Genomic DNA, 10291 nt, shown 5'->3' with positions numbered 1-10291 from the left:
GGGTGCCGGGCGGGGTGCCGGGAGGGGTGCCGGGAGGGGTGCCGGGCACGCTCCCTGCAGGGTGAGGAAGGAGCCCCACCACACAAACACAGGCCTGCCAGGAGGGGCCACAGGGCTGCCTCTGACACTTCTGTTATTTATTGTTTTATGTGGGTTCCCAAACTATTCACTGTGAACTCAGCAAGGGGCTGGACAGTTTCCTGGCATGTACTCAGGGGGAAGGTGTCCCCAAGAGCCCACCTGTTTCCATGTCCCAAGGGCTCCCGGGGACCTAGCCCTGTGACAGCAGTGATCCGCAAGGTGGCAGTTCCTACCTCATGGGACCCTCTGGGTGAGACCAAATACCCAGACAGTTCCAAGGCCCAGCAACCCAGGGGGTGAGTCAGAGGTTGTGGGACACGCAGCATACTGGATTGACAGCATCCCCCAAAATTCATGTCTACCCAGGTCCTCAGAACAGGACCTTACTTGAAGACAGGGTCTTTGTGGATGTGACCAGTTAAGGATGGAGATGAGACCGTCATGGATGTAGGGTGGGCCCGGCCCCTGTGACTGGTGTCCTCATAAGAAGAGGGACATTTGAACACATGCAGAGGGAGGACAGCTGTGTGACAATCGAGGCAGAGGTAGCAGGGGTGGGTCTACAAGCCAAGGGACGCCGAGGACTGCCAGCACCAGCAGAAGCTGGGAGAGGCCGAGATTCTGCCCTAGAGCCTCCAGAAGGAACCAGCCCGGCCCACTCCTTGACTTTGGGCCTCTGGCCCCCAGAACTGTGGGGAGTACACTTCTGTCATATGTGGTAATTTGTTAAGGCAGCCCTAGGAAATCAGAGGAGGCTTCCTGGAAGAGGTAGCATGTAAGCTGAGGCCTGAATCGTGAAAGTGGACGGCCAGGCACCTGGGTGGAGGGTGTGGGGCGTGGGATCGCGGGAGGCAGGGTGCACGGCAGCCAGGGCAGAGGCGGCCAGGGGCTGCCCACACCGGCCCTGGGGAACAGGACGGAGGAGTCACCCTGCCTCCCTCCTACCTGGGAAGGGCCAAGGTGGGTCTCCGCAGGTGTCAGGGAGCCTCCTTGTCCCCAGAGGAGCACATATCTGTGGGAAGGAAGATAGTCCTTGCGAGGCTGAGCCGGCCGGGATGCCCACAGCTTCGGGCAGCCCGACCCCTGGGTGCCTTGGGCCCCCAAACAGCCCCACCCACTGAAAGACTCTCCCTTCCTGGTGGCCCAAAACCTCTTCCTTAGTGTGTGTCGGGGGAAAGAGGTGGCTGTGGGCAGCAGCGGCTGGAGGGCCTGTCAGCCCACCCTCACAAGAGATGCCACCTCGTCTGGCTCACTCCCAGGAGTTGGGAAGGGGCCTGTGTACCCGACTTGGGCAGCATGACCATCATGTCGTCCGGGAGCCCCACGGTGGGGTAGAAGTCCCGGAAGATCTTCACAGCTTGGGGACTTGCTTCCTGGGTCCGGCCTGGGGCAGAGGAGGGCCCCTGTGAGCTCTGGGGCTCTCAGAGGAGAGGGGAGGGGGCGGAGGTCTCCTGGGGCTCTCAGAGGGGAGGGGAGGGGGGCGGAGGTCTCCTGGGGCCCACAGAGGTGAGGGGAGGGGGGCGGAGTTCTCCTGGGGCTCACAGAGGTGAGGGGAGGGGGGCGGAGGTCTCCTGGGGCTCACAGAAGAGAGGGGAGGGGGGCGGAGCTCTCCTGGCCTCAGTGCTCTTCCTTGAGAGTTGACAGCAGGTCTACCCCCCAAGATTGGGCAGGTAGTGCACTGCACAAAGGTGCCTGCCTGGCTGGGGGATCAATGGGGACTGGAAGCCACCCAGAAGGGTGTCCTTTCCTAATTCACAGGAGGTATCTGGGAGACTGGGATGGCCTGGCTCTTCCCCAGGGCCATGTCCCCCTGGGCCCCCACCCCTCAGGCCAAAACCAGTGTCCAGCCCTCACCCCAACCTCCGTACCTTGGGGAGCCCCTGGCTCGCTCTGTCAAAGCCCTCAGAAATTAAAGCAAAATAGGACCTCAGCCCCCACTTAGGCTCTCAGGCAGTGGGTCCCCACCCTCAGGAGGCCAGAGAGCTGCATGGGCTTCAGCCAGGGTGCCCGGCCCTCAGAGGCCCCTCGAGCCGACTCCTACCCATCCGAAGAGCTGGGGGGTCCTGCCACCCCTGTCTGGTCCTTCTTGGCTTGAAGTTGGGGGTGATTGATGTGGGGAGGCAGGTCCTGAGGGGTGGGGCTGGGGGGAGACAGAGAAGGTGGGGAGGGGCCGGGGTGGGGAGGAGAGGGCCAGGTGGGCAGTGACCAGTGGGGGCCCGAGTAGGGAGGGCGGGCAGCTGGGCGCCCTCACTGTAGAGCTGCACCATGGTGCTGAGCGCTCCCTCCAGCTCCTTGTAGACATAGACCACGGCGAAGGAGCTATAGTCTGTGTCCACGATGCGCACGTCCAGGTAGCCCAGGGCTGCAGGGGAGGGGGCCACGCAGCCATGGAGAAGTGTACAGGGCCCAGACACTGACCCCCACCCACACTGTCCTCTGCTTCGGGGCTCAAGGGAAGGGCAGAAGGTGGAGGGAAGGAGGGGAGGGGCAGGAGATGGTGATGGGGGTGGTCCCAGGTAGAAGGACAGTCCACGTCATCCCATGGAGAAGCTGTGTCAGGGGTCCCGGAAGGCAGGTGGAGCAGGACCTACCTGGGACTCTGAAGTGGCCCTCAGAGCCCACCCTCAGGTACTCAGCATCCACCTGGTGACAGCCATCAGCCCTGGGGGTGCACAGCCCGGGACTCACTCTCAGCTGCTGGCCCAGCCTACCCCCACCCCCAGCCCATCACACTCACCGAGGGAACTCCATGTGGACACTGAGGTTGTCCCCCGCCATGGCCTTGATGGCCCTGGTGGACATCAGCAGGTGGTCCTTCTTGCCCAGGAAGACCTTGCAGTCGGAGACCATGGAGGCCACATACCAGAGGCCTGAGAACTGCAAAGCAGCTCGGTGGCTGGCTTTGCCCTGGGACCAGGGCCACAAAGCCACATGGCCACACAGGCTTGTCTGGAACCACACGGCCGGGGGTTTCTGTGCCCATCTCTTGCCCTGAGCCCCTGTTCTGCCACCTACCTGGGTGGGTTGCATGACCTCGGTTCCCCCAACCGTAAAATGGGTCAGTAATTACCCCCACAGGGTTGTTTCAGGATTAAATGGAGAGAGGCTCCAAGGGTCCGAGGACGGCGCACTGTTACCCCATGGTGCTAGCATTTCCCGTGGGGCTCAGGCCCCACGCCCACCTGCGACACAGCACAGCGGCCTCTGTTACCTTCTTAGCATCAAAATCGGGCTGCACCAGGACCTCAGCCCAAGCCACGGACACCCAGAGCAGCACCAGGACCTGGCCCAGCAGGACGCACTTCATCACCATGCCTGCTCTCCAGCCCCTGGCACCTGAATCCGAGCCCCAGGAGGCCAGGCTTTATAGCCCAGCCCACCAGCTGGGCCCCACCGAGGAGCAGTCGGGCAGCAGAAGGCACGTGGCTCTGGAAATTCAGCCCTCTTTGTCCATTGTCCCGCACAATCACCCAAGGTCCCCCACCAGCCCCAGGGGTCATTTCCTGGAGGGCTCCAGAGAGGCGGGCTCTCACCTCTCACCTCTCCCGATCCAGACCTGCCAGCCAGTCACCTAGGACCAAGCAGAGACCTCATCTTGGCCTCCATCCACCTCCAGACTGCTGGGGCTGGGGGCCCAGGGTGCTTGGGGGTGCTCTAGGCAGCGGGCCCCTACTCAGGGTCTGGGCCCCCAAAGTCCTCACTCACTCCCCCCCGACAGGAGTGGAGTCACCACTGGCCAGCCCAACCGTGACCGAGGGGACATCAGAGGCCGGGGTGCCCCTCACTCCGGACCCCACCGCCCCCTCCGCAGCCACCAACTGAGCCGCCAGCGGGCCCGTCTGGAGGGCGGAGCTGAGCCGCCACTTAGGGTGGATTATGGCGTCACAACCACCTTATCAATGGTTGCATAAGCGTGCAGCCCCGAGTGTCGCCAGGGAGGCGCCACGGGCTCGTGGGGGTCACTGGCAAGGCCTCCCGAGTGACCTCTCGTGTGCACGCAGACAGAGCAACAGAGACTCCACTGGAGGACCACCTGGTGGCCTCTGATCGGGGGCGTGCGCTGCTAAGTGCTCCAGAGTGGAAGGGCCTACAGGGCCAGAGAAAGACCCACGTCCCCCAGCAGGGAAGGAGGGGAGAAGCAGAAGGCTTCTGAGTGCCGCCTGCTCTGGGTTTCAGGGGATCCCAGCTCTGGCCAGGTCCCAGAGTCACTGGGACTTGAAAATATTTACAGAACACGCATCTGATAAAGGACTTAAATCCTGAATCTGTAAAGAACTCTCAAGATGCAATGATAAGAAAAATAAGCAACCCAAGTTAAAAAAAAAAAAAAAAAACAGGCAACAGATTTGAAAAGCCACTTCACCCAAGACGACGTCCAGATGGAAAATAAACACGTGAACTTGCGTCCGTGAGTCAGGGGACACGTAAGGCGAAGCTGCTCTGAGACACGCCGCAGCTTTGGGAGCGGCCGGTCGCCATCCAGCAAGGACTCGCTGCCGGGATGCCAGCGTGTGGCCGATTCTCAGAAAGGGACACACTCATTTCCCGGACAATATGACGATCACACACCTCGGTGTTTACACGAGAAAAATGAAAACTTTGGCAAACCCTTGCTCGTGGGTGTTTGGAGGGCTCTACGCACCACCACCAAAAAGCAGAAGCCACCAAGTATCTCCCGCGGCTACCAGGATGACAGGTCCTCCATGGCAGGAGGGCATGGAAAGAACAAACCATCCACTCAGGTAACATGCTTAGACAAATCCCGGATGCATTCCTGAGTGAGAGAGGCCTTTTCAGGAAGACTGCAGATGGGGATTCCTTTCTAGAACCTTCCAGAATAGGCCAGTCCCCAGGAACAGGAAGATGCCCAGCCGTGGCAGGGCCTGCGTCTGTCTATAAACTCGCAGAGCTGACAATAAAAAGTGAGTTCTGCTACGTGCAAATTAGACCTCACTGTTTAAAACGCATCTATACAAGCTACAAATACCTACGAAATCTTCCCCCAAACGCACCTCTTGGGTTGGGGGACAGAAAGGCCAAAGGAGTGCCAAGTCCTCCCCACCCCACTCCAAGGCCAGAGCTCCAAGGAAAAGTGTGGGGGCAGGACAGATGCCCACACCAACCACAGGACCGCCGGGCTCAGCAAGGACCGAGGGACAGACGCCCACACCAACCACAGGACCAAGGCTCGGCAAGGACCAAGGGACAGACAACAACCTGCAGACCCCCCCGAGGAGCCTCCCAGGTGCAGGGCAACCCCTCAACCCACGGAAGACACACCCACCACCAGCCCATCCCTGACCGTCTTCAATACAGCCCAGCCACCCGTTGGCTCCCTCTGTCCTCGGCCACACAGTGGGCATAAATCTGATGCACCCCTGCTTAAAAGTCTCCGGAGTCATCATAGCACAGAGGATAAAACCCAGCCCCCTGGTCCTGTGGCTCTTCCGGCACCAGCTCGGAGCCTGCTGCTCCCTGGGCAGCTTGTGGCCTCTGCCTCCTCCAAGCAGCCCTCCTCAAATCCCAGTCTATACCCCACCCCCGTCTCTTTCCTCCAGGCTTGGAGCTTAATCCGCATTTTCTTCTGGGTTTATTTATTGTCTCTGCTCCACACACTATAAATTCGGGGACAAGAGGAGCTGCAGGTGGCCTGTTGGCTTCTGATTCCACAGCTCCGGCTGCAGAAGGTGCTCAGTTCATAGCTGTGGATAAATGAGGGAGGAAGGTCGCTTTGGCCTGCAGGTCCGCTAAAACCCGGGGCGTCTATACCATGCCAGCACGTCTGCAGCCCGGGGGTTGTGCGGGTGGCATCGCCGGCCTTGTCCACGGCTGCAGCGGGCACTCAGGCCTGGAGCCTTGTCTGGCTTCCCGGCCTCACCCCCTCCCAGCATCACGCTGTGAAGGCCAAGGGGCACAGGTGTGGGGGGCTGCCACCTTGCCCAGCAGCCCCCGTGGCCTGCCCTGGGGTCTGAGCCTCGAGGAGGAGGGCTAGGACTCAGGGGCTGGTTGGAGCTAGGACCCCAGCATGGCTCAGACCCAACACTTCCCCTTGGAGGTTCTTGTTCTGTTCCTGTTCACCAGACCCCCGGACCTGCCCCCGTTCCCACTCTCTTGGTTCTCCAGCTTCCTGCTAATCCAGGAGCCCCAGTATCCTTCCAGTAAACTCTCACTGGTTTTGGTTGGTCAGGGCTGCTGACCATCTCCCCCAGGCCCAGGCTCCGGTCAGGTTCCTGCCTCCAGGGAGCTTCCTAACCCCAGACCCCTGTCCTCAGGGGAGGAGAAGGAATCTCCAGGTCTTCCGAGCCTCCACCCTGCTGACCACGGAGGGAGCTCAAACTGCGTGGACGATGTCAAGGGCCCCGGGGCCCCCTGCCCAGTTGGGCTCCGCCCCAGGGGGGCCCAGCAGGAGCTGGGAGATGAATCAAGGTTATTTTGTGCTGGCCAGGTCCCCCCCCTATAGTCCCTGGGGGGCCTCACCTACACAGTCCCCCCTCTACATGCTGGAACAGGTCCTCCCCTTGACCCTCTGACCTGGGGTGCTCAGCTCTGCTGCTCTGAGCTCTAGGTTCCTGCCCCCGCCCTCAGGGTCCCCCGCGTCCCACCCATGTCTGCGTAGCTGCTCTGCAAACACACTGTCCACCTTCTCCTAATTTGCGTGTGCCCTCCGTGTCCCTCCAGGAAATGGGCCAGGGCTGGGCACCTCGCAGTGGGCTTCATGAGGGGCTCCTGCCCCTCAGTTAACATCAGCGGCGTGCTCGTCCCTGCCCCTCTGCCCCTCCTGCGCAGGCCCCGCCCCCTGTTCACACTCGCCCCTCCTGCGCAGGCCCCGCCCCTCCTGCGCAGGCTCCGCTCCCCGTTCGCCCCCGCCCCTCCACACGTCCTGCGCAGGCTCCGCTCCCTGTTCGCCCCCGCCCCTCCACACGTCCTGCGCAGGCCCCGCCCCCTGTCCGCACCCGCCCCTCCGCACGTCCTGCGCAGGCCCCGCCCCCTGCCGCCCCCGCCCCTCCGCCCCTCCTGCGCAGGCCCCGCCCCCTGTCCGCACCCGCCCCTCCGCACGTCCTGCGCAGGCTCCGCCCGCCCGCTCCGGGGACCTGCCAGCCATGGTGAACCTGGGTCTGTCCCGGGTGGACGACACCGTGGCCGCCAAGCACCCGGTGAGAAGGCTGGCCTGGGACGCGGGCCCCGGACCTCAGAAGCTGACCTGAGCGGGGCGGCTGCGGGCTCGGAGGGGGGTTACCCTCCTCAGGGAAGAGGGACCGAGAGCGGGGGGACCCTCCTGTTATGGGAATCGGTGCAGCCTGGGTGGACACGGAGGCAGGTGCGATGTGTCCAAGCCCCCAGGGCCTCCCGATGCGTGGTCCCCTTCCTTACGGCCAGAGTGTGCCCGAAGGAGGGACAGGAGGGCCTGTGAAAGAAGAGGGAGGGGAGCTGAGCCTTCACTCCTCCCCCATCCCAGGGCCTGGGGGAGTACGCCGCGTGCCAGTCGAAGGCCTTCGTGAAGGGCATCTTCACCTTTGTCACAGGTAGGCTGGGTCCGGAAGTCCTGGGGTCTGGAGAGACCTCACCCTCCTGTCTCACCCTGAGTGCCCAGCAGGTGGCGTCGGGCCGCCCGTTCTCAGACGCTGGGAGCCTCCCCGGGGCTGTGGGCACTCAGACGGCGCCCAGGTGGGTCCCCCGCCAGCCTCGTGGACGGGCTGGCTGATGGGGCCCTTGGCTCTTGGCAGGCACGGGTGCAGCCTTCGGCCTGCAGATGTTCATTCGGAGGAAGCTTCCGTACCCCTTCCAGTGGAGCGTGCTGGTGGCCGTGGGTGGGTACCCAGGGCCTGCACCTGCGGCCTTAACGTGCACCTGAGCTGCCGGAGGGGATGCTGGCTCTTCAGCAGGGGCGGGTTCCCACTAGGGGTGGGGAAGCTGTGGTCCCAGCATCCCTGCCTCCTGGGCTGGGGTCCTAGTTCTCAGTGGGAGTCCTGCCAAGCCCACCACCACCATCTGCCCACAAGAAGCCTGGGCCCAGGCCCCCTCTCCCTGAGAGGTGCAGAGGCCCAGGCCCACAGCCCACTGGCCCCTGCCCCCCGCTCCCCAGTCACAGGCTCAGTGGCCAGCTACTGGGTGACCCGAGTGGAGTCGCACAGATGTAGTAACCTCTGGCTCTTCCTGGAGACGGGGCAGCTCCCCAGAGACAGGGGCACAGGTGAGAGGCCGGGGGCAGCGGGAAGCAGGGCCTGGGGCTCCAGGGCCAGAGGTTTAGGCAGGCAAGCCCAGGGCTCAAGGTGTAGGCTGGACAGGGCCTCTCCCCTGTGGCCTGTCCACCTGGAGGGGCGGGAGTGGGTGGCATGCAACAGCCAGACCTTCCTGAGCCCCTTGTGCAGGGGGGGTTGGGTGGCCCTGGGACGGCTGGGGGGGGGTGCAGAATCGGGAGTGTGGACCCCCCAAGAAGAGTGGCCAGACACCTTCTTGGTAGGGGCATCCTTCTTGGTAGAGGCCTGGTGAGCAGCTGAGGCTGTGATTCCAGCTGTCTCCCTCTGCCTCCTACAGATCGGCACAGCTAGGAGAGCTCCAGCTGGGGCGCAGAAGACCTGGGGCCAGAAACTTCTAGAGCATAGCCCTCAGGGCCTCCTCACCTCAGCCTCGCCCTCCCCCCTCACACCCTAAGGTGACCCAACGGTGTCCCCTGCACACATGCATGGCCAGGTCTGCCAACCCTGTGCAAACCTTTACTCCTGCCCAGGTCAGGCCAGAGGGGCTGTCCCTGCGGTGGTTGGTCTCCCAGAGGGCAGTGAGAAACACGGTGGACGCTGAGAGCTGGAAAGGATCAGAGAGGCCCTGGGCACTTGGTGGAAGGGACTTCTGCATGCCCTGGTGCTCTGACACTCCCTGTCTGGCCCTGGCAGCCCCCACAGTCAGAGGGGACAGCTGCTGCTGGGGGTTGCTGGACAAATAAATGCCTTGCGTTTTCCCAACTGAGTTCGAAAACAATTGGGAAGCACGTCAAAGCAGTAAGAAGATGAGAGACAAATGTCACCTTAGCACCACGCACTGACACTGGGGCACCTGCTGGGGCAGCTCCTAACACAGCCCCAGAATCAGACGGTTCCGCAGGCCTTCCCACATGGGGTCTGCTTCCACACATCTAGCCACGGGGGAGCAAAGCAGGTGTGCAGCCAGGTAGCACCTGGCCCCCAAGAGACAAGGCACAGGAAGTGGCCATGCCTACCCGCCTACCATTCCAAACACACCTATCAGGTTAAGTCACTTCGCTCCAAGGCAGGAGGAGGTGAGGGTCCGTGGAGGCAGGCCAGAGCTAGCTTACTGGAGTTCTGTCCGCAGGACTACACACCCCAACCACCCGACCGAGGGAGAGGCAGAGATATGTTACATAACAGCTGGGCAAATCCATTGTCCTGAACAGTTGCCCTCCCAGTCACACCGAAGGTACACGACACAGGGCCACGCTGCTCCAGCCCCAGCTCAACTCCTGCACCTCTTGGCCTAGCCAGTCATTCAAAAGAATATTGAGCACCTACTAGGCGCCAGGGAATCGGTTAGTGGGAAGGCAAAATGACAGGAAGCCAAAGATAACCATGGCATGAGCAAGCTGGGGTTGGGGTTTACTTTCATGTAATAGTCCAGGTGGGTGATCCGGGGCTGATAGGTGGTCAAGGACCCAGGCTCCATTCAGTCTGCTCCCTGTTGTCATGGCCTCTATTCCTGATGCACCTCATGGTTCCACGCAGCCGTGCCAGCTCCAGCCATCGTGTCTTCATCCCAGTCACTAGGGAGGAGGACAGTTCACTCACCACTTGTGCTTACACTCCATTGGCCAAAACTAAGTCGTGCGGTACACCCAGTGCCAGGGTGCCTAGGAAGACAGCCTTGTTCAGGGCAGCCGCGTGGCCCGCTAAAATTCAAGGGTTGTATATCTGAGGAAGAAGAGCCAGGTCTGTGTACCGCCAGGCATTCTCCCCCGGCCTCACCGATACTGAGGGACAGTGAGCAGGCTTTGCCTGAGGCCCAGGGAGAACGGGGGAGGACCGTGCCTGTGACTGGTCCTGCCAAACCCCTGAGGTCTCAGAGCGACAGCAGAAGGTGAACTTGGAGTTTTAAATGGGACTGGACTCACTTTTTAAAAACTGGCAATGACCAGGAAAGCTAAAATGTCTGCGTGAGGTCTTAGACAGCATATGGGTGACGGCCATGGTTATGAACTGTG

General features: G+C 62.0%; 2 protein-coding genes across 3 annotated transcripts; one reads left to right on the top strand and one right to left on the bottom strand.

Annotated features, from left to right (window-relative positions):
- Nucleotides 1-1304: 1304 nt before the first annotated feature.
- LOC116629142 (lipocalin-15-like) lies at nt 1305-3388 on the bottom strand. The gene is made up of 5 exons (XM_032399442.1): nt 3293-3388; nt 2819-2958; nt 2673-2743; nt 2333-2443; nt 1305-1465 (listed from the first exon to the last, which is right to left on the bottom strand). Exons 1-5 carry the CDS (start codon nt 3386-3388, stop codon nt 1305-1307), a joined length of 579 nt encoding a protein of 192 aa, XP_032255333.1.
- A 3735-nt stretch (nt 3389-7123) lies between these two features.
- Nucleotides 7124-9445, top strand: LOC116629141 (transmembrane protein 141). 2 transcript variants are annotated; one of them, XM_032399440.1, is made up of 5 exons: nt 7124-7235; nt 7538-7604; nt 7806-7889; nt 8165-8272; nt 8617-9041. In XM_032399440.1, the coding sequence occupies exons 1-5, from the start codon at nt 7182-7184 to the stop codon at nt 8628-8630; spliced, it is 327 nt and encodes a 108-aa protein (XP_032255331.1). In that variant the 5' UTR covers nt 7124-7181; the 3' UTR covers nt 8631-9041. The 2 variants fall into 2 exon arrangements, with proteins under 2 accessions (XP_032255331.1, XP_032255332.1); XM_032399441.1 differs by lacking the exon at nt 8165-8272 and having other exon boundaries at nt 8810-9445.
- The last annotated feature ends 846 nt before the right edge of the window (nt 9446-10291 follow it).

Source organism: Phoca vitulina, unplaced genomic scaffold (assembly GCF_004348235.1).
Source record: "Phoca vitulina isolate PV1807 unplaced genomic scaffold, GSC_HSeal_1.0 scaffold298, whole genome shotgun sequence".
Lineage (NCBI taxonomy): Eukaryota > Metazoa > Chordata > Mammalia > Carnivora > Phocidae > Phoca > Phoca vitulina.
Note: the sequence above shows the minus strand (reverse complement) of the source record. Positions and strands in the feature narration are given on the sequence as shown.